At 32.9% G+C, this 25,794-nt stretch overlaps 1 protein-coding gene across 1 annotated transcript in view; it reads right to left on the bottom strand.

The window, feature by feature from the left end:
- Positions 1 to 17,465: 17,465 nt before the first annotated feature.
- Positions 17,466 to 25,794, bottom strand: part of LOC149411805 (polyprenol dehydrogenase-like) — a 29,782-nt gene continuing 21,453 nt past the window's right edge. The window contains exon 4 of the mRNA XM_089646246.1: positions 17,466 to 17,627. Within this exon, the coding sequence (XP_089502372.1) occupies positions 17,466 to 17,627 (162 nt within the window). The remainder of the gene's footprint in view (positions 17,628 to 25,794) is intronic.

The raw sequence follows: 25,794 nt of genomic DNA, 5'->3' as shown, positions 1-25,794 counted from the left end.
TCCTGCATTTTATATTTAAGTCTACATTCACTACAAACTTAGTTGTATATCACCAATTCAACCATCTGTGAACATTTATAATTGGTCCGTTTTTTTGCCATCCTCTTTTGTATATTAAATTAATATTAAGACTGTTTATTATCCTTAAAATAAATAAATTTAATAATTAAAATTCAAGCAATGTGTTCATCATAAATTAAATAATTTTTACTGATTGAAACACATTCTAGAAACAACGGAGATGTGCCATAAATCTTTATTAGTATAAAACCCCGGGCTAAAAATTGTTGTCCACATCGTTCACCTATAAGAATGCATATATATGCACAGTAACTTCCAGCCTTTTTTCTATCCACATTTTTACATACCAAACGCATAACTTTCATTGGCTACGTAGAACTTCAATACACGTGCAGTTTGGTCCCGCTTTCATCCTATGTCATATCACCAAATGTTTCCGTTATCTATGGTTATTCACATAGTGTTCCTTTCACGATTGTCAATTTACCGGGTAGTAAGAACAAAACCCAATAAATAAATTAATTAATGAGTCATTTTAAATACATGTAGGAAAACGAAAGATTTTTTAAATATTTATGTTGAGGGATCAGTAAGATTTATAAGCCCTGTTAGGAGTTCTACCGAGCCGAACCCTCTGAAATGAAAATATCTGGAGTCGGTGAATTATTTTCCCATTTGATCTCTGGTGAGTTGACATGTTGTTCTTGTATTGTTTTGTATTTATTTTGCTTATATAATGCACTTGCATAATATTAATTGACTAGTTGATAATTTGTGGAAAAGTGTGTGGAAGGGTTTAGTTTTTCCTATGGGGAAGATTTAACCCGGAGATAAAGTCGGAAATTATAAAAAAAAGTGCTTATCCTTATTTCTGACAAGTCGGCATTTAATACACTTTTTATCCTTTTACGTGATACACACGTGAAATTTTAATGATTACGTTTAAATTATAAACAAGTTTTTAGCCCTGAAAAATAACAACAACTTTCTCCATCATAATATGTAATGTATATACTTTTACGTACATACGTTTTCATTATCGGTGTCGGAAAAAATTAGTAGCTCAAACGGGGAAACGACGAATCTACATCACAGAGAGCCCAATAAACATTATTTGACTTTTTTTGCACAGCGAAAAGGTTAAAAATACATTTAGAGCGAGGTTTAAAATACACTAAACAGCTCTTGTTAATCCTATAGCGACCGTTTTTTAATTCATCTTTTTAATTTTCACTTTAGTTATCGGTAATGAATTAACCTACTTCCCGACAGATAGAATTGTTTTTGTTTTCTACGGTTGAATTCTTCAAATTTCCAAATGTTCAACTTTGTACTCGATACACTCGAAAACGACTCAAATTAAAAAAATATATTTATTTATTTATTATTTATTAACGCCCTATCGGGCTTTTACATAGTAAGTTGACAGTATATGTATATAAGTGTAACATGTACATGGATAAAATAGCTAAATATAATTTACTCATAAGGTAATTAGAAAATAATATGGTAAAGTAAATCATAGTATGAAGGCTAGACCTTTTTTTTAAAGCTAATAAATATTACAAGTTAATAACTAGCAAATAGGTCTAAAATTAGTTGCCTTTTGAAACTCTCAAAGTTATGAACACCAAATATGTCGATAAGTTTACAATATTTGTTTGCAAGGTGATGAATTCTTGGAATTGGTGAGTACAAAGAGTAGTTAGTATTGAGGTTATTGTTACATTTAAAAGTGTCTATGCTTCGAGTTTGTCTGGCAGGTACATTCATATAAATTAATTCTAATAATTCAGGGCTGTCAATGAGAGATTTGATAATTTTGAATAAAAATAATATATCAGTTAGAACTCTTCTATCCGATAGTTTGAGAAGTCTGGTTTCGGTACGTAAGTTATTATAATTTATAAATTCGATGGGAATATTCATTTTAAAATTGATGTACCGAAGAAATTTATTTTGTACCTTTTCTAAGGCTTGAGAATGGACTTTGTAGAACGGTGACCATACTGTTGAATTATATTCTATTTTACTTCGTACTAATGAGCAATATAAATGTTTTAAAGTTAACACATTTTTAAACTTTGCCCCCATTCTCAAAATAAAACCGAGCATTCTCATTGCATCGCTAGTAGTTTCATCGATGTGTAAGTTAAACTGTAGACTTTCGTGGAATAAGATACCGAGATCTAGAATCTGTGAAACTCGAAGAAGATTAGCGCCATTAATGAAATAAGAAAAATGAAGAGGATTTTTACCTTTGTAAAAACTAATAATCTGGCATTTACTAATATTTAGTTGCAAATCATTTTATGAACACCAAGCAAATAGTTTATTCATATACCACAAAATTGGCTACAAATATATGTATTCACCAGTTTCCCGCTTATACTACGAGTTTACGGACACTGTGTATATTTATAACTAAATAACTAACTAACCATTACGCCTTTTTTCCGCAGGGGTAAGCAGAGAGGACGGACCGCCAAACAACTCGGTCTTGGCACACACTCCTTGCCTCATTACATACTCTTCTATTATTTTGACTCTTGACACAGCCCGACTCAAGCATCTGATTCATTCAATCGTGCCATGGCTTCCTCGGGCGTCCCCGACTTCTGCTACCATTCACATTGTGTATATATATATTATATTATCATTTATTTTACAGTATGAACCACGTATCAAATAATACGTTGACACACGTAGTGTAACAGTTGATCGAATTTTCCCACATCTAATATGTACGTTATTACCATGAAAAGTTGAAGCATTATCAACGAGTTTATCTGCTGAGTTTCAGCTCCAAGATTTGAATTAATTCATTAAACAATAGTGAAATTCAAATAGATTTATTTAAATATGTGTATGCCGCACAAAAGTTTCCCAATAGTTTTGATCCCACGACCTCTGTGTCCCAAGTCAATATATTGTGGTTATCCCAACGACATGTTTTTAATAACGTTATCAACAAAATCATCGCGAATTAATCATAACAAAATATCCGGTCTCCGGGTGATCGTCCATGAGTCTAAATTACCGTAAAATGGGGTGACTTTATCAACCTTCAAACTAAATAAAACTTTTTAAATTATAAATTATTTAACGCCCCTTTCTGTTATACTTATAGAATGCAGTGAGGTTATTTTTGTGAAAAAATAACCTAGTTGCTTCCAACGTCTGGAGCCAGTGAGACCATGGCATCTCCAATTAGGGTCTATTGTGAGGTTGAAGGAAGTGAGGAGAGGATGGAGATGGGAAAGATGAAGGTGGGGGGGAGTACCTGCTATTAAGAATTGGTCACCAAACACGGCCATTTCAAGGGATTTGAACCCGCAATCTTCGGCTGGCCCCTCGACTAGGGCCGAGCGAATATTAATTTCTGAGTGGTAAAGAGAAATGTATCCACTTTCGTGATGATCAATGTCACCCTCCTGATTCAAAAGTCTCCCCATATTACAGAATATATTATTTTTTATATCTTGTGAATCATTTCATATCCATACGCCAAAAAGGACAAAGTACTGTTGCAGTATTATGATAAACAAAATATTTATAATAACACGATGTAATTTAAAGACACGTTTAATGATTTATCTGTCGCTTATCTTATCTTTTGAATTACACATCATTATACTTTCTCTTGATGGACTCTTGATAGCAATGTTATTATTTCACATTTTCAAAGGTTAACTAATTAAGTGTCATTAATATAAACTAATTACTTGTGGAAAAAAATGAATGTGTTATCTTTGATAAATAATAGATGAGAAAATCCCTGAATAAATAAATCATCTCTATAGTTTTTATCTTGAAATAAAAAATATGGAATATTTACAAATTATTATATTTGATACAATATTATATGTAATTCCATTGTTACTAACTAACAGAGATAATGGTCACGAGGCTCTGTAACATACGTACTTTTTAAATTGTAAATCTATTTGAAATTCACTTTTGTTTTCTTGAATGACAACTTGGATGACATTATAGCAGTTAATATACAAAATTAATGTTGGTCCTACCCGATCTGGATTTGGCTCAGTTGTTAGCGCCCCCTTGACTCCAGTTCCTGGGGAAGAAGGTTCAATCCTCAGTCTAACAAAAAATAATAATAAATTTTAAAAAATGTTGTATTATAGTAAAAACACTTTGAGGCCCTGAAGAAAATATTTTCCCTCAAGGCCTATGTAATCTTTGGGGATGCTGTGTGAAGTGTCATTTTAAGGACAGGTAGGAGAGGAAGTTCTGGGAAGGCAAAATGTTTTAGGAGTGGTTAGGAATCATGTGGATCATGGATCAAGAGATGGATCAAGAGATGATCAAGAGAGTCCGACTGGAGAGGACAAAGGCTCTCCCTCAACCGGTCTCTCCCGATCTGGCCCGCCTTGCAAATTGGCACGCATGCACCGCCAAGACCTGGAAACTCGAGAACCCCTGCTAAGTCACCAAACGTAGCGAACCTCTCGGGGTAACCTTGGGTTAATTATACAATGAGTGGTTCCCGGGGCGGCGGTACCCATGCTTGCCTCCCAAATGTTGTTATAAGTATCGACTCTTGACACAAGACTTGACCGACTATAGTATTTGATTTCAAAAAGTTTTGTGAAAAAAAAATCTTTTTAATAGCGCTTGTCGAAGGTTGAAAATTATCCTAATGTTATATAATGTGATAGTAATGACATATCCTCATTGCTTACAAACATAATAAGGTTTAACGATTGCACAACATATGCGAGGAAATAAACACTACATAAGTTTTATTTAATTGCAACAGGTTGTTAATTATTTTGTAAAATTACAAAGTCGTAAACAAGGTAAAGTCGTAAAAGTAAACAAGGAAAAAACATTTGTTGACAATATAGATACGGAAAATTTTATTGCATTTATTATTTGCAACTACCATTTTAGTTCATTAAAACAAAGTTTTTTTTAACTATAATACATCTATTTTTATTAAAAGATGTATTTAAAAATATGTATGTATTTTTTTTGGTTTGACTAGGGATTGAACCCTATCCCTCAGGGTACTGGATTCAATAGCGCTAAAAACTGAGCAAATTCCTGATTGGGTAGGGCTGTCATTTATTATTTCAGAAAAATGCGTATATGTTCGCGTGTGTATGTTTGATTGGAACCAAAAGTTGATAGAATACAATGTCACCAACATTAAGTCTATATGTCGAGTTTCAGCTCAATCGGATCTAGGGAAGTGGGTTAATTTCTACTTCCAAAAATCGCATTAATTAATTCACGAAAACAAAAGTGAAAATTAAAAATAGATATGTTTTAAAATTCTGACATTTATATGGGGAAAGGAGTGGATAGGATTTATTGACTGCAAGACAGACACGAATTTTACTTGTTCTACAGGTATTAAAATGGAAGATGCTCCGATGAACTAGCATCATTGACCCTATCGGCGCCGGGGTATAATCGAGATATACGTCAAATGCGCGCCCAACCTTGTACACGGATGAAGTTTAATTTGAATGAGAATTAAACATGAGAATGACTCTCGTTCTTGTGTTCAACAACACAGTTGGGAATGATTTGCCGGCCTATGTGTTTCCTCCCTCTTTCAGCATGGGTCTTTTCCTCAAAACCTTCAACAGTACCACTCCCTGAAGATATACATAATTCATGTGTGGAGTAGATACATAAAAGTGGTTGAATAATTACGATCTTTTACGAATCCGGAAATAAGTAAATCTCGTTTGATTCATTTACTTATTAAAAATATAATATATATCGCTCCTAAAATATTCAATGCATTTAACACCGATATAAAGTAAATTAATTCCATGTCAATTTTTACTATCTGTGTTCAACACTAACTATTTTAAAGGGAACGTCCTTACTTTAAAGAATACACGAGTTCCAAACACTGTTTATAAAAATTATAACGATACGATTTATTTTTTTAAATAATATCGTTTGAAATAGGTACATTTCTAGATAAGTACGTACCAAAACTAATCTGTTTTAAAAAATAATAATGATACAAAATAATTTCGTATAATTTTTCAATAATACATTTAATCTTAATATTTTTATTTCTATTTTCTTTAAAATATCTTCTTCTGACTCAGTTTTATCTGTATATTTATTTCTAATATGGTTTCTATAATAATATGTATTTTTGATTTTTTTTTACTATAACAATATCCTTTTCCCTTATGTTTTATTATTTGTTCTACAAAATATTAATTTGTTATTCTTAAATAAAGTAAGAGCCTAGTGTGGTCGTTGAGAAAATCACCAAAATTGTAATCTTTTAAAATTTATAAAATAAAATAAAATATGTATATTTACTGCATGTTCCAGAGTGGTAGATACTACATTTACAGAATCGTCCTGTTCAAAGAACACCATTCAGAATCGTTAGTCAGGTACTTCCCAACCTTCCTCTCCCCATCTCCTTCCCCTCCCCACGACCTTCAGTCTCACAACACACCCCAACTGGGGATGCCACAGCTTCAATAGCTCCACACGGAGAAAAATAAATATTGCTAATTTAAGAAGCATCACTTCAAATTATTGGTAATTCCTGTTAAAAACCGGATTGCAATCCTTACGAATGAACCTTATTTTATTAAACGAATATATTATTATGATGTCGGATCGGAACACGTGTTTATGAAAATCCGAATATTTGTGCATTACAACCACAGAGCTACAATTAGAGATGCTACAGCATACTAATACCTAGTCGAAACTTGTTCCACTATTAGATCTCGATAAGCGGTGCGCGTAGACTGGATTCGGTAGATTTAGCTAGAACGTTGGGAGGGTTGGAGGTCAGCTCTTTTTGGCTTCGTGTCTCATCTAAACATAATAAAACAATGATTTGAACGAAAAAAAATTATATCTAAATGATTATATCTTAATGGAAACACATTCTTAAATCGATAATTCATTTATAAGGCCTGTTAATGTATCATTGGAATCACTTTTTATATCTTATTGGAAAAACATTCTTAAATCGATATTTCATTAATAAGGCCCGTTAATGTATCATTGGAATCACTTTTTATATCTTAATGGAAAAACATTCTTAAATCGATATTTCATTAATAAGGCCCGTTAATGTATCATTGGAATCACTTTTTATATCTTAATGGAAAAACATTCTTAAATAGATAATTCATTAATAAGGCCTGTTAATGTATCATTGGAATCACTTTTTATATCTTAATGGAAAACATTCTTAAATAGATAATTCATTAATAAGGCCTGTTAATGTATCATTGGAAGCACTTTTTATATCTTAATGGAAAACATTCTTAAATCGATATATCATTAATAAGGACTGTTAATGTATCATTGGAATCACTTTTTAGATCTTATTGGAAAAACATTCTTAAATCGATATTTCATTAATAAGGCCCGTTAATGTATCATTGGAATCACTTTTTATACCTAATGGAAACACATTCTTAAATCGATAATTCATTAATAAGGCCTGTTAATGTATCATTGGAATCACTTTTTATATCTTAATGGAAAACATTATTAAATAGATAATTCATTAATAAGGCCTGTTAATGTATCATTGGAAGCACTCTTTATATCTTAATGGAAAACATTCTTAAATAGATAATTCATTAATATGGCCTGTTAATGTATCATTGGAATCACTTTTTATATCTTAATGGAAAACATTCTTAAATAGATAATTCATTAATAAGGCCCGTTAATGTATCCATTGGAAGCACTTTTTATATCTTAATGGAAAACATTCTTAAATAGATAATTCATTAATAAGGCCTGTTAATGAATCATTGGAATCACTTTTTATACCTAATGGAAACACATTCTTAAATCGATAATTCATTTATAAGGCCTGTTAATGTATCATTGGAAGCACTTTTTATATCTTATTGGAAAAACATTCTTAAATCGATATTTCATTAATAAGGCCCGTTAATGTATCATTGGAATCACTTTTTATATCTTAATGGAAAAACATTCTTAAATCGATATTTCATTAATAAGGCCCGTTAATGTATCATTGGAATCACTTTTTATATCTTAATGGAAAAACATTCTTAAATAGATAATTCATTAATAAGGCCTGTTAATGTATCATTGGAATCACTTTTTATATCTTAATGGAAAACATTCTTAAATAGATAATTCATTAATAAGGCCTGTTAATGTATCATTGGAAGCACTTTTTATATCTTAATGGAAAACATTCTTAAATCGATATATCATTAATAAGGACTGTTAATGTATCATTGGAATCACTTTTTAGATCTTATTGGAAAAACATTCTTAAATCGATATTTCATTAATAAGGCCCGTTAATGTATCATTGGAATCACTTTTTATACCTAATGGAAACACATTCTTAAATCGATAATTCATTTATAAGGCCTGTTAATGTATCATTGGAATCACTTTTTATATCTTATTGGAAAAACATTCTTAAATCGATATTTCATTAATAAGGCCCGTTAATGTATCATTGGAATCACTTTTTATATCTTAATGGAAAAACATTCTTAAATAGATAATTCATTAATAAGGCCTGTTAATGTATCATTGGAATCACTTTTTATATCTTAATGGAAAACATTATTAAATAGATAATTCATTAATAAGGCCTGTTAATGTATCATTGGAAGCACTCTTTATATCTTAATGGAAAACATTCTTAAATAGATAATTCATTAATAAGGCCTGTTAATGTATCATTGGAATCACTTTTTATATCTTAATGGAAAACATTCTTAAATAGATAATTCATTAATAAGGCCCGTTAATGTATCCATTGGAAGCACTTTTTATATCTTAATGGAAAACATTCTTAAATAGATAATTCATTAATAAGGCCTGTTAATGAATCATTGGAATCACTTTTTATGCGTTACTCCTAAAAAGAGGAAAGAAAACACGAAGTTTTTCCGGGAATATGAATTCAATATTCAAAAGTTCAGAAAGACCAACCAAGTTCCAACAATTCAGTAGGCGGTACTTGCCCATTTTACACATGTATAATTTATGTTCCTAGTTACTAGTTAATCTGAAATTCTAGGAGTAAGTACTGAAAGGTCGTTGCTCGCTTGCTGAATGCGGGCTAGTTAACCCATTACGTCAGCCTTGATAGGTTACCTGTGTTTGTGGTTTACTTTTCACGGTTACCTGCTACTAGCTAAAGTACCTACTAGCTATCAGCTACCTCTTACGCTCTTACCTGCCTACTACTATACGATATCATGGCTCAGTAACGATCAACCTTTTTGGCTGGAGAGCCAATTTATCCTTTTTTCAGTTTGTGCGCGGGCAACAGTAAAATGGTATTTTAATAAATAAAAATTATTCGATTTATATCATTCTGAGATATTAAAGAACAAAATTATATATTATTAAAACAAATACAAGAATTGATAATGGCATTTTCAATTACATATCATACTATATCTAAGTTTTTTTAATCAACAATAAATAGTGTCAATATCAAGTGACCTCCTAGGAAAGTATGGTCCTGTATATTATCTGCACGTAGAGAAAATAAATAATTAATAATGTATGTGTCAAATGCATTGTACATATAGTTTTGTATTAGTGATCGACGAACCGGTGAATGCAATCTGTCAGTTGGTAATAGTTGGTAATAGTTTGTCTAGACTAAATTATTTTCCGACTTTGTGTCCGGGTTAAATCTTCCCCACAGGAAAAACTAAACCCTTCCACACACTTTTCCACAAATGATCATCTAGTCAATCCACATTATGTAAGTGCATTATATAAACATAATAAATACAAAACAATACAAGAACAACTCACCAGAGATCAAATGGGAAAATAATGCACCGACTCCAAATATTTTTTATATCAGAGGGTTCGGCTCGGTAGAAATCCTAACTGGACCTATAAATCCTACTGATCCATCAATATAAATATTTAAAAAATCTTTTGTAATCCTACATCTATTTAAAATGACTATTTTTTGCATTTTTATATATAAATTCTTTGAGAGTTAATAATAAATTTTGAATGACAGAGCTAGGTATAATGCCAGTAGCTGAAATAACAAATTGTAATATTTTTATAGTCTGAGAATGCCAAATTCTTTTAATCTCATTTCATAAATCTGTGTATTTTCTTATTTTTTTCAGAAACAGATTTTTCAATATTAAAATATTATTTGTTATAGTAAGAGCATTGTGGAAATTTATAAAATTGAAATTTGATTTTTCACAAAAACGGCGCTTTACAAATCATCAAAATATTGTTATTGAAGAACATATAAAAAGTACCTACTTACAAAGCCTGGGGCCGCACGAAACGAGCTTTGAATAAATTAGCGGGTTGCTTATCACTGTATTGCTACTGTTATATTTCCTTCAAGGTTATATTATTGGTTATATTGTTATGTTTGTTTCACCCACTTTCATAGTGCGTGTTCAAAACAATACATATGTTATGATCGTCGAGGGTGACATAACGAAATGTATGATTTTTAAGTTAGTTAGTATTTATTCGGTGACTTTGCGAACAACTCCCTGACCTCAGAGCGAACTTCAAAATCGATTTTATTTCTAAAATCTAAGTCCGTTGCGTTGCCCGAATTTTGCAATTTTATGCAGAGTTTTTCGAAATCAGATTAGACACAAATTTTCCTCTTATTTTGACCGTCAAAGGTGCAAAATTACATCATTAACAAAGTGCTAAAATTAGGGATAACCTTCCTTCTGTCATTTTATTCCACTGGGAATAAAACTGTGGATTTGCATGAAAAACAAACCCACACTGGGACACTCTTCTTTCTAATATAACTATCTGAAGTTGAAGATTGCTACTTTTGATTGAGCTTTTCATTGTTATGTTACAATAAAAATGTTTATATTTATTTATTTGAGGAACATAAACAGTCTTGGTAATACAATATACATAAGAGGATAACAAAAAAACAGACCAATTATTAATATTCACAGATAGATATTCAGAAACATAAAAATAACATGTAAACTAGAATATTTAATAAAAATAGAAAAAAAAAACAGAATAAAGCAGCAAATAAGAAAAATAATAATACGAATGTGAATTCAACAAACGATTAACCTATAATATGCCTACCATAAACAGCAATAAATAAAAGTGATCATAACTATACTTAAATATACTTGGGTTGGAACGGGAAAGGGGAGGAGAGGGATAAGGAAAAGTTTCCACGCAAGTAATATTAAAATATTAGGTACAATCAATTTAACAGTCGTGAATATGAGTTAGAATGTGATACAATGAAATTCTGTAGTGATAGTAACTAGCAGTGAATATGTCAGCACGAGTGTCTATATTTGCAAATTTAGTAGTTACATGTAAATATTGTTTGAATGAAGAATTATAATTTAAGATTGTGTGGTTTCTTTGGACAAATTTTGACAAGATTCTTTTCATAAAATATTGCATGGTTTAAATAAGTAGGTATGTATTTAAGTACCTACATACCAATCTTATGTATTCAGAGGAAATTTTGATTTACTAAACATGAGAAAATTAGAAACATACCTACCCACTTTTTTGGATGCGAGGCTTACTTATAGTGATTTGTTTTTGGGGTATTATACCGTGTTGCGCTATCTCCTTCTTTAGCCACCACAACAACAACACGGCATAATACCCCAAAAACAAATCACTATAATACTTTTGGCCGTGAAAATCTCAAATCATACGAGGTTTACTGTTTACAGAACTACTACTAATATAATATAAGCATAAAATAATTTTAATTTAACAAAAAAATTTTAATCTTACATTTAATATTTAGATTTTTAGTTCTATATTCTTCGACGTGTCTGTTTTATAATTCAGTCAAATGTTTATTTTTTTCTTTTTTCTCCTTATGTTTTATTACGTTTTTCTATAGATATGCAATTATAATTCATGTATACACACCATAATACGGGCATTAGCACAGTATAGTAAGTATACCATAGAGCCTTTAAATGTTGAACAAAAATTAATTTAAAAAATAATGTATAAGAAAAGTTTTTTGTATTCGTCACAGTTATTATATAGTGAAAGATAAATTATGTCAATAAGGAAGTTGTATATACATAATACAGGCGCTCTGTAAATTTTTCATCAGCATTGATACTGTCAAAAGAACACAACAAGTGCGCAACAATAGATTGGGTTCTTCTTTAACGTATCAGCCCGTGAATACCAGAACATCATTTGGACAAAGGAGTTTTTCTTATAGAGCTCCGTTGCTTTATAATATAGTCAGTGAAAATATAAAAAAAAAACTATAGGCTAGTTAAATCTATTCAAGAAAATTGTAAAAAAAGTCCATACTAGCTGAGAATAAAATAAATATAATAAAATTTTTTTTGAATTTTAAAGCAGTTTTCATAGGCCTTTACATTATTTTTTTCTGGGCTCATAAAAAGACTTATCTCAAAAATATTCGATTATTTCAAAGGCCAAGATGTATTCTACTCGCAGTATTTAATTAAAGCATCTGAAACATTTCTGGGCGACCAAATTTTCAAACCAAAAACACATGATTTTGCATTACTACGTATGGCATCGCCTCAATCACAAAAATTGCAATTTATAAAAAAACATATAAGCGGATAGATTGAATTGTATTTGTATAGTGATCACGGTTGTTGTTGGTCTTTCATATATCTAGTTAGTATAGTCAAACGACGTTATTTTAGCTCGGTCATTCTGGTCACTTTATTACAAGTACCGACATCAATTACACAACAAACTATCATCCGGCTTATGTACACATCAATTATTACACAACCAATTCATTAATCACGTAACTAAATAATTTTAGATAGGTATATAAATTAGATATTTGAACACTGAAATTATTTTATAAATAAATAATAATACAAACTTTTTGCCAAAGCTAATAAAATATTATAGTGATTGAATCTTTTATAGAATTTATTATGCCAAGACGAATATTACAATACTAAATGTACCCCGTCACGCGTTGCTGTGGCTTAGTACATCTGTGCAAATAGAGAAACAATAGCGTATGTTGCTTTTACAAATGGAGCTGTAAAAAAACTTTTATTCTTTGCACATGTTATATCTATAAATGAAAAACGTTGTGCCAAAATTTCAAAGCAATCGGTGAAGAAGTTTATGAGATTTAAGATTTTGAACAAACGAACATTTACATTATTATTTATATAGATAGAAGATGTATAACTCAAGGCATTTTTATTGCAAACCTTTTGTTTTAACACTTGACAGGCCAAGATGCCATACAAAACGTCTGTAACCAAGTGGGTCTTCCGACGACCCCAAGCATTTTCTGCGTTATGGGATTTTAAAATATAGAAATCCCAATTATTCAGTCAATTTTTAATAGTAACTTATGTATTTGCGAAGAAATACGTAAAATACTAAAATGATATGTCAAGTATTTAAGCTTATATAAGGACGATAGTAAGCTTATATAAGGACGATAGGTTGGTTCACGATGTCGAGTAAGGATAGGAGGTGAAACAACGGAGGATTTTAACGTCTCCCAGGGGCTGAAACAAGGTGATGGCTTAGCTCCCACTCTTTTCAATATTGTTCTGGAGCACGTCGTGAGGAAGACAATGATTGCTACCGACTCAAACATTTGCTACAAAAGCAATCAAATAGTTGGATATGCAGACGACCTTAACATTGTCGGAAGATCCTTACAGGCTGTAAGAGAGGTGTTTGACCCTTTGGAGACTGCAGCAAGAGAGGTGGGCTTGCAAATCAATGAGAACAAAACTAAAATCATGATGCAAACCAGAACCCCACACCGCAGAATAAAAGATAAAGTGAATTTTAAAAACTCCTATAACTTTGAAGTGGTCGAAGAGTTTGCCTACCTGGGCTCCATCATAACGCAGGACAACGAAGACCCAGTAGAAGTAAGAAAGCGCATCACAGCCGCTAACAACACTTACTTCGCGTTGCTGCCAGTGTTCAAATCCCGAAACGTCCATAGGAAAACCAAAATAACCCTGTACAAAACAATTATTAGAACGGTCTTGGCCTATGGATGTGAGGCGGGAACACTGACAGCAAAGTCTGCGGAACGGCTGGACACCTTCGAAAGAAAGGTACTTCGAAGAATCTTAGGAGCGGTGCGAGAGGGAGAGGCATGGAGAATCCGCCACAATAAGGAGCTATATGACATCTACCAAGCTCCCAGACTCTCTACTCATTTACGGCTCCAAAGACTAAGATGGGCCGGACATGTGCACCGAATGCCAAGCACACGTGTACCAAAGAAGGTTTTAACAGGACACCCGGGAGGCAAACGAAAGGCGGGCAGACCTAGGCTGAGATGGGAGGACGATGTCAGGAAAGATGCCAGAGGACTACTCCATGTTGCAGATTGGAAGACGACGGCCGAGGACAGAGGGCGGTGGAGGCTCATGTTAAAGGAGGCCAAGGCTCGAAATGGGCTGTAGCGCCATTGAAGAAGAAGAAGAAGGACGATAGTAATTCTGGGTGCTACCACTCCCCCATTTGGCTGCGGGAAAGTATAATAAACTTGTGGTTAAACCCATCTATATGTAATACATAATGCTAACAAATCTAAACGAAACATGAAACAAAATAAGACACAGATAAATAAAAAGTATAAACTTGTGGTTAAACCCATCAATGTAATACGTAATACTAACAAATCTAAACGAAACATGAAACAAAACAAGACACAGATAAATAAAAAGTATAAACTTGTGGTTAAACCCATCAATGTAATACATAATACCAACAAATCTAAACGAAACATGAAACAAAACAAGACACAGATATATAAAAAGTATAAACTTGTGGTTAAACCCATCAATGTAATACATAATACCAACAAATCTAAACGAAACATGAAACAAAATAAGACACAGATAAATAAAAAGTATAAACTTGTGGTTAAACCCATCAATGTAATACGTAATACTAACAAATCTAAACGAAACATGAAACAAAACAAGACACAGATATATAAAAAGTATAAACTTGTGGTTAAACCCATCAATGTAATACATAATACCAACAAATCTAAACGAAACATGAAACAAAATAAGACACAGATAAATAAAAAGTATAAACTTGTGGTTAAACCCATCAATGTAATACGTAATACTAACAAATCTAAACGAAACATGAAACAAAACAAGACACAGATATATAAAAAGTATAAACTTGTGGTTAAACCCATCAATGTAATACATAATACTAACAAATCTAAACGAAACATGAAACAAAACAAGACACAGATAAATAAAAAGTATAAACTTGTGGTTAAACCCATCAATGTAATACATAATACCAACAAATCTAAACGAAACATGAAACAAAACAAGACACAGATATATAAAAAGTATAAACTTGTGGTTAAACCCATCAATGTAATACATAATACCAACAAATCTAAACGAAACATGAAACAAAATAAGACACAGATAAATAAAAAGTATAAACTTGTGGTTAAACCCATCAATGTAATACGTAATACTAACAAATCTAAACGAAACATGAAACAAAACAAGACACAGATATATAAAAAGTATAAACTTGTGGTTAAACCCATCAATGTAATACATAATACCAACAAATCTAAACGAAACATGAAACAAAATAAGACACAGATAAATAAAAAGTATAAACTTGTGGTTAAACCCATCAATGTAATACGTAATACTAACAAATCTAAACGAAACATGAAACAAAACAAGACACAGATAAATAAAAAGTATAAACTTGTGGTTAAACCCATCAATGTAATACGTAATACTAACAAATCTAAACGAAACATGAAACAAAACAAGACACAGATAAATAAAAAGGTAACGGCCTCAACTGGGAATCAAACCAAGAATAATCAGGTTCCAATGGTCGAGTGGTTAGAGGCGTTGTCCCGGTAACACAGAGATCCTGGATTCGATTCCCAGTTGAGGCCATTACCTTTTATATTTGTACTAGTGCACCCCGCAATGCTTCGCTTTTGCTAATGTCTTTCTCGGTCGTCTCTGACTTCCTCCACCATTCTTACTGTATATCGCAACGTTGCTGTTAAAAAATCTACATTACATCTACTCTGATTCGACTCCGTATATCATTCCGTCCTCGGGAGTCCCGATTTCTTAGACCATTTATTTATTTATTTATTTTATTTTATTCCTTTAGATTTACACACAGTATCTACAATATGAAACAAGATATAATTAAAATATTTTTAGTGATTATAGATTATTGTACCTTTTCAGGTCGAAATTATTGGTTCCTAACTAGGCAAATTGCCCGTTCCAAGGAACCAAAATATGTGAAAGTAAGTGTGTGATTTGTCTATGTCTATAATATATCTCATCAGTGTATTAATTTGTGATGTTTAATCGTTACAATCTTATGGTAGAATCGAACTTGAGCTGTTGTGTATGAGCAATAATTAGAATCGTGGAAGATACATATAGTGTGTGATTAGTCTATGTCTATAGGTACTATTTCTATTTATGATGTGACGTTTTTAAACTTTTTTTCTTCTCTACCCAATCCAATCAACCATTTAGTTATTATTGGGTCCATGTAGGAAACATTACAAGATTTTATTTCCTACATTCTGACAACACTCTCTCGTTTGATCAATCGTTTCAGAGTGGAACATTATTTAGGTATCGGTAATTCTCCAATCAGAATTGAAACATTGCTTGAAATGGGTGTGGGCGTTTTTGGTGACCAGATCTGAAGATCCAGGTAATTTCCCACGTTCCTCTCACCCATCTCCTTCTCCTCCCCATTACCTTCAGCCTCACATCATATCACCATTCGGGATGCCATAGTCTCACTGGTTCCAGACGTTTGGGAGCAGTTGGGACTCTTGTGCGGTATTCATATAAAAAAAAATCCCTACCCAATACTCCCTAATGGTATGAAACGCCCGACACGAAGAAAAATGAATATTGCTATTTATTAAGAATTGGTAATCCGCTTAAAAACGGGATTGCAGGCCGTTTCCTGATAAACTTTTAGTAAATTCCTAATATATTGGAACACCTGTTTCGAATGCGAAAATATTAGAATTTCTGTCACCGTGATAACATATTCGTATTTTACTTAAAGTTTATCTTTCGTGGGGATGCAATCTCATTTTTTAACCATATTACGTAAGTTATAGTAAGGTAGCAATACAATTTTTTTCTGTGTAGGTACCAACTTTAATAATAAATACCTCAATTTGTTAACTTTGTGATTTACAGATATCGAATAAAATTGAATAAATTGAACGTTAATTTTACTGTGCGTTATCTGGAAGTAGGTAATTTCGTATTAAATTTCATTTGAAATTGATCGAGGAACTTGGTACCATTCGGTACCGACCTGTGCTGTCTGTACCAAATACCAGTTGTAACCCGTTGTTAGCCGTTCCGGAATGCCAAGAATGTAACATTATTTTTATTTTGTGGAAACAGGATATACTAGATGAGACAGGAGAGTGTGTGCGTAACCCAGTCGGGGAATACCATAGAGCGGGATGCTGCGATCTGTGTGATGCATAGTTCTTGCATAACTCCATCGGGAATACCCGGTTTCAGAGCAACACCAAACGCCACGCTTTCACGACCCAACTGGGCCAAGGGCTAAGAAAGAAAAAGGTTACCAACAGTTCTTGTGAAAGGGTCTGGGCTCCTTTTAATTACATATTTTTAAGAATAAAGTTTAACCAGTGATATCGACCATTCTATATTTTTACAAAGAATATTGGAGTTTTATCTTTACCTTTAAAACTCTTATTATGTTGCCTTCCTTATCCAAAATATTCCTTAATGAGAGATAACATCTCTATTTCTCCCTCTCCTCTTAACTTTTTTTAATGACAGCAACATTCCTTATTGCTCGATGAATATAATAAATAATACTAATAAAATTAGGCATTTTACGTAAATTTCAGTGACGTGAAAGTATGCAATTATTTAGGTAAACTTCAGATTTAACATGTGTTACTGCTAGCACCTCGGCGTCTAAAAATTAACTATTCTGCGGCTTATCATGGCTCAAGCGGGCGATTTATCAATACGATATTAGGAATGTGGTGCATAGCGAGGATACGGATCGACTGATATACCGGGCCATAGTTCTACAGGATTTAGATAAGATAAGTTTGTTTATGGATTTCTAGGTCAATGCACACAATTTCACTAGCCACGTGCATTCGATCATAAGTTATGGCGCTATGATTACAGACCATGATTCAGAATCAAATATTTCCGAAAAAACATAAAAATTATGTTTAATGGCTACATACAAACGATTAGGAACTTATTTATCTTGTGCTGAATTAAATTCCCTGAAAATATTTGCTTTACAATAGATATGCAAGCTTATGTCTAGGCTAATAGGAACTGCGCATTTATTATACAAATCTGATGCAACATCATCGAACGCCTACTTCCACCTGTACCAAACGTGTGACATCCGCAAATGGCTTAATTTGAGTCGGCACTTGACATCAATATTATGAATTTTGTCTGCCAGCGATAAAAGCTGTAATCATAAATTGGGAACATGTTCTGTTATTATTAGAGATGTGAAGGTGCTAGTTTCAATCATATTTTGTGGACAATAAACTTCCTACGCTTTCGTTTGTAATTTGTAACACGTTGTTTCATCAGCTGAGCATGCAGGGAAGTCGTGTCCTAGGACCTTACGGGATATTTGAGAAGAATACATCAGCTTCTTTTGATATGATTTTAGATTTTCACTGCGTGATATATTTTTGTGTTATTATACCTCCTTTAACCAACGTTTCGAACAGCATTACAGTGTCCGTTGTCAGGGCAAATGTATAGATCGTGGTGGAGTTTGTGTGTTTATGTAAGTACACAGAGAAAATGAGTATTGCTAATTTATTAAAAATCTCTTTAAATATAATTTAATTTAATTTATTTATTTCATTTAAACGCCCATGGGGCTTTTACATACAATGCATTTTTTTTCAAATACAATAAAAATAAAGAGTTTACATAATATATAAGAATATACAGATTACATAAAATATAAGATTTAACAATGCGTAGGTTAACAAAATATAGGTAACATGAAACTTGAGTAAGTAAATTTAAGTAAGTGAAATAAAAATGATTGGAAATCCGGTTAAAAACGGGACAGGCCGTTTTCTGAACAAAACTTTTAGAAAATTCCCAATGTATCGGAACACGTGTTCATGTACCTGTGTTTGCCTTAATAATAAACAATGACGAAATTTGGAAAAATTATGATTTTTATTAATACGTGTTCCGACATTATGATAATACATTAGTATTTTACAAAAAGTTAATTAGAAAACCTATCAATTCATTCGTTAAGGATCCGCAATCCTGTTTCTAACCGGATTACGAATAATTTGTAGAGATTCTTAATAAATTTATAAATATTTAATATTAGTAATTTTTCTCCTTGTGGAAGCGATAACACGATGCGAGCTCCAATCCTCTCACGGTCTGAATTTTTAGTGTAATTTGTTGAATTTTTATAATTTTCGGCGTTTAGTTTTGCTGTAGCCATTACGTACCGAATACCAAAAATTATTAAGCTTAGCCCCGTCGTCTTTATTAACATTAATGGGGTTTTTGTAGATTGCAATTTGCTTCTTTAATCAGGCGTGGTCGATGCGTTTTGGGTCTTCCCAAGATCTCAGGAAAAAATCCAAAGTAATGGTCAGTGTCAAAAGTGCTCTGGCAATTGATGATTTGTCAGGATGGCCGAGTTTGTTCGCTCAATGGTGTTCTGGCATTTGGGATCAGTTTCTTCTTATTATTATTCAGATATAACAGCCATTATTTAACAGCTTCTTCTTCTTCTTATATACTTATCATTGGTATAATGATATGTATATAAGACCCTTGGAGATTTTTGGCTTACCAGGAAAATCCTGCCGTTCTCATTTTGTTTCATTCCTGTCCCTTATGGTTAGGAGGAAAGGCAGCGCGGCCTTTTTCATTCAAAAATTTGGATTTGATGCCAAAATACTTAACTAAACAGTAAAACGTAACAAATATACAGAATGATGATGAATTGTATTTTGCATGATTTTAGATGCACCTTTGGCATTTTTATGAGTTAATTGTAATTATAAAAATAATCATTTTGCCTTGTCTACTACGTAAATATAATGAAATTGAAAAGTATAAAAGATTATAAAAAACATTTTTATGAGCTAAAATTTAAATTACGAACTAACAGTATTTTACGTTGGAACACCATTAGTCGTATATAAATTTAAAATTTCTTCTCAAAAATCGCAATTACAATTTTATGTTTTGTTTTATCTATTTTATTTTTATAGTTGGTGGGGCTAGAATTTTTTTAAATAATTATCTAACTCTAAAATTCGTGAAAAATTAAATTCCTTAATGGTCTATATTTTAAAATTTGAAAAAAAAAAATAAAGTATCATATACCCGTTCTAGATATTTGCCATATTTTTTTAATAAAAGAAGAACTCTTCAGTTTGGTTGTGTATTTTGGTCTCAAATCCAAATTTAAGTTTTGTTTGTAAAAGGCCGCGCTGCCGTTCCTCTTAAAGTTGGGCCATTCGTATCCTCAACACCCAATTACCTAAGCTAAGCCCTTAAAGCTGGGCTATTGGTATCCACACCATCCAGTTACTTAAGATTAGCCCTTAAAGCTGGGCTATTGGTATCCACACTCTCCAGTTACCTAAGATTAGCCCTTAAAGCTAGGCTTTTGGTATCCACACTATCCAGTTACTTAAGATTAGCCCTTAAAGCTGGGCTATTGGTATGCACACCCTCCAGTTATTTTTTATTTTTTATAGTGAATACCTCACAAGAGTCCCAACTGCTCCCGTCTGGAGCCAGTGAGACTATGGCATCCCCAAATTGGGGGATGTTGTGAGGCTGAAGGTAAGTGGGGAAGGGAAAGAGGAAGGTGGGGAAGTACCTGGCTATTCAGATCTAGTCACTAAACACGGCTAAAGCCATTTGGAGCAACGTTTCAATTCTGAATGGTGGTCTTACACCAGGGCGATACTGGTAGTATCTTCCACTCTGGAACGTGCCGCAAATATACTATATATTATTTTAATTAATTAATTGTGAAATAACACAAATTAATCAAATAAAATTTATTTGCGCACGCCGGGTTCGAACCCGCGACCTTCGGAATGGCAGTCCAATGCGTTACCACTGGACTATGCCGGCCGTCTAACCTAAGATATAACGCATTAAAGCTGGGCTATTGGTATCCTCACCATCCAATTATCTAAGATTAGCCCTTATTGCTGGGCTATTGGTATCCATACTCTCCAGTTACCTAAGATTAGCCCTTAAAGCTGGGCTATTGGTATCTTCACCATCCAGTTACCCAAGATTATCCCTTAAAACTTGGCTATTGGTATCCACACCATTCAGCTACCTAAGATTAATTGGTGCACATAATACCTCCACGCTTGTTCTTCCTTTCCCATTACTTATCGTGTACGTGTATGTTTGTTGCGTCATTTACACAATGTTTTATCTACCTCTAACCTCTGCTCCAATCTATTTATTTTTATTTTACCCATTTGTTTCGACTACCTTATCCGAAAATATCTGTCAAGTCAAGTCCCGTAACATTGACTGTTACGCACGCGTAACAAAATGGAATGTTACAAATCTTCATACTCAATATAGTTACAATATTATTATTATTTTTATGAGTCAAAACTCGGGGCCAGACTTGTATGAAGTTCGAGACATCTCAACCTCATTTCTGCCTTCGGAGACAATAAATGATACATTAGATAAACGTGTTAATTATGACTGTATTTTCATTTGTTAGCAACACGATATCTCTTTCTGTTTACATACCTAGGTACCAAACGATTCAAACACCTCTGCACTTGTTCAAATAAGACGTTGCGTTTACATAGTTTATTTGCTGAAAACCAATTTAAACCTGTATAAATGCTATTACAATGTATTATGCAATGAATCTTGTCGTATTCTTCAGTTCCCAGAGTGCTTATAATAACCGTGGAATGAAATCAGTATTGTTTTTTTCACTCACTCATTTTGTCCTCGGCATTTCTCACCAATATAACATTAATAATTGAACACTACCTCGTTTGATTCCTTAACTATTTTTATATTGGTCAGTATACGTCTAAATAGTCAGTCCATCTTATATTATCTCTTCTACCTGATCTGTGTCAATTAAAATGTCCAATTTAACTCGTATTCTTTTCATTCCCTTATCTGAATTGGTCAATCTATAGTGTATACTCTTCTCTCACGTTATAAACTAATTAGTTCATTTAGTACCGTTTCATATCCCAATTTTAATTAGTCAATAAAACAGGTTTTTTCTACAGTCCCCGTTCTAAATTGATCAGTGAATCCAGTATTCTCTTCTTTTTCCGATATAAATTCAACGTTAAACCTCGTATTTTGTCCTACCATAAATTAAAATGAAATTTAACGTAAAAATCGTTTAGTAAGCCTCATATTCTCTTCTCAGTATGATCTAAATTGCTTAGTAGGTACACCTCAAATTATATCATCTCCTCGTTCTAAAATATATGATGCCACCTCATTTTTTCTGACTATCCCTTGAATAAGTGTAATTATATGTAACAATACAATAGATAATAAAACATCCGTGATTCGTGGTTATCAGTCGGCAAATCATCCAATCAATCGATAAAGATATACATAATATATTAATCACTATCCACAGATTTTTCAGAATTTTGGCTTTATCTTTCCTATCTTTTTGGTATCATGTTTAGCTGTCTAGATATTTTAACAGCAAGGGCGCCACGGGCCATGTTCAAATTGTTGAATGTATACTCCGCTGTTAATGAGGATTGATGATAAGTGGCGATACTGATAATAATTTCTCAGAATATATATTTGAAATACCCTCGAAAATACATTGGGGAATGAACATTGCCAGATTGTAGCGAATTCGAAAATTCAAAAGAAACATGCATTTCATTGTTATAAGTAGTCAATTTTTGTTTCCTTTTACGGTCATATCTTTTTATATGAATCACGAAAATATCAATTTCCACCTTTTTATGATGTATCAACACTTGTTAGTAAGTAACTTTTGTTACGGTATAAGTCTGCCAAATGCCCGGATCCGTTGGGACTATGACGTGGCATTTTTGGGATTCCTGTAAGACTGGAAGTGGGGTAGAGAGAAGGAGTGTAAAATGAAGAGAGAGGCACGGTGCTACATCCCAAGACTGGGTTTGGTCTCTATGAATGCTTTCCACTAGTTCCAATCTATCAGATCTTAATCTGATCTTACTCCAATCTTCTTTGTTGCAGTCAGTTTACCTCTTTCCGGCCTCCTGTGGTATCCAGTCATCTGGCTCACATTTTGCATGAACAAAACTACCCATCATCGTATTTGGGACATACAGCTTCTAACAGTGGTTTAATGTTCAATTAGATTTAGATTCCCAAGTTCGTGGTTCATTTTTGGTTCAAATTTTGAGCGTTGCTAGAAAAGTAAAGCGTTTCCCATAACAAATTTTTCAACAATTTTTCCAACATATCCAACAACCATCAATATTTACACTATTAACTTAGAATATGTTGTTCTTTCAAACATGCTCGTGCTGAAAAATCACTTAAATCAATCTCGAATTATACACTGAACAGAGGAATGGAATGCCTGTTGTACTTTTCCTACAATTAGATTAGAATTTGGTACATTGCATGCGCGAAAACAAATTTTACAAGAACAACAAACGTTTGGTTTGCGAGGTTTCACTTCTATTATAAACCTAACTTTCTCTTTGACGATTCCTTCGTCTAGGAGAGAGTTTGTCTATGTCCCTGTGGAGAGATTCTTTATCTTAATCCCGATAAGTGTTAATTTTATGTTACCCCATTAGTGAACTCGTAAATACGAAAATTTCATTTATAAATCCTGATATAATCATAATAAATATTACTAACCCGAAATTTCACTTTGCTGCCTGAAGATGTTATTGTTTGTTTACAGAGATTGCAATAACGATTTGTTTTGCCAATTTACGAGATTCTAAGAAACTGACCACTTAGCATAATGGCCTTTGTTTCGGGTTTCTATTCAACTTTCGACCATGGGGTAAATTCGTGGGTTCAGGGGGTACAAGGATCCTCGCAGACGTGAGACATGGCATGTGACAAGCGAAATCATTGTCATTATTCTCGTAATGTCACCGAGAGTTTCAAATGGGACAGTGTTTATAATATGATATGAAATATAACTAATTTCTTCTTCAAACATTATCTTATTGCATTTTATACTTCATAGTCAAAACCTGCTCCTAAAAGTATTGTCAAAGTCATCAATTAGAAAGACAATAAAATATCTCCGTGGCTATTCAATCAGTGTGTGGATAAGTACGGAAGAAATGAAAGATAGGCATAGACGAGGAGATGAACAATCTGAAAGTATGCTGCCATCATGTATACTGATGATGCAAAGCTTATTTCGTTAGGTTAGGTTAGGATAGTTTTAACTATCAGATCTTCAGCCTCTCCTGTCGAGGATTAACTAAGTACAGCGTACACAGAATAATTTAATGGTGAATGCATATACAAGTTATGATAGTTGAAAGAGGGTATTTTATGAATGATGCGACTAGACAAGAATGTAAGAATTGTTTAAACATTTAGAAAGAGAAATGTGCTCAAGTGGAAGTAAAAATAAATGCGGGACATCCCAGGAAGACGTGGAACGCTCAATAATTCAAATAAACGGACGCACGAGTCGGGGAATCATATTATAATTTAAATGTATTTTTTATATTTTAATCGACTATTTATAGGTGCTACGCTTGTTTATTATCGCCACTATTGAAGTTCCCCGTTCCCTGGATGGATATAAAAATAATACATTTATATTTATATGATGATTTTGGAATGCTTCCAAACCACACATGTTAACTCAAGTGCCGTTATCACATACTGAACACACTAATGCCTGTATAATAATAGCTGATTACAGTAAATACTGTATAAAGTATATACTATATTACAGGCCATTGGTACCTACCGATAAGAGGCCGACAAGCCCTAACACGAGATGAAGTGACTAATGCAGAGAGAAATCACGGGGTTTATCCCGATAGTTGAGTTTCTATACAAGATTATAAAAACTGCTCTAAAAGAGTAAATACTTGTGCAATGTTATTGCATGATGTGTACTAATGTAAGCAATACTGCCACTGAACAGAAAGATATAAAGGTCTGTCAGTTTTTCTGCAGTGGATATTACTCATAGTTACTTGCGTGGTCTTATGATCTGCATTGTTCAATCACTTGTGGGGACTTCTTGCATTTTGGTCTTATGATCTGCATTGTTCAATCACTTGTGGGGACTTTTTGCATTTTGGTCTTATGATCTGCATTGTTCAATCACTTGTGGGGACTTCTTGCATTTTGGTCTTATGATCTGCATTGTTCAATCACTTGTGGGGACTTCTTGCATTTTGGTCTTATGATCTGCATTGTTCAATCACTTGTGGGGACTTCTTGCATTTTGGTCTTATGATCTGCATTGTTCAATCACTTGTGGGGACTTTGTGCATTTTGGTCTTATGATCTGCATTGTTCAATCACTTGTGGGGACTTCTTGCATTTTGGTCTTATGATCTGCATTGTTCAATCACTTGTGGGGATTTCTTACATTTTGGTAAGGCGACGCGAGGTTGTTATTATCAGGATTAAACAAAACTGTAGGAATGTATTTTATTCATGCAGGTCAGAGGTTCGATTTACACTAACTATTGTCTTACAATAGGAT

The sequence above is a fragment of the Hesperophylax consimilis genome, chromosome 24 (genome assembly GCF_061612785.1).
Source record: "Hesperophylax consimilis isolate HC1 chromosome 24, BYU_Hcon_1.0, whole genome shotgun sequence".
NCBI classification, from domain to species: domain Eukaryota; kingdom Metazoa; phylum Arthropoda; class Insecta; order Trichoptera; family Limnephilidae; genus Hesperophylax; species Hesperophylax consimilis.
The sequence above is the reverse complement of the archived record's forward strand: the minus strand, read 5'-3'. Positions and strand labels throughout refer to the sequence as shown.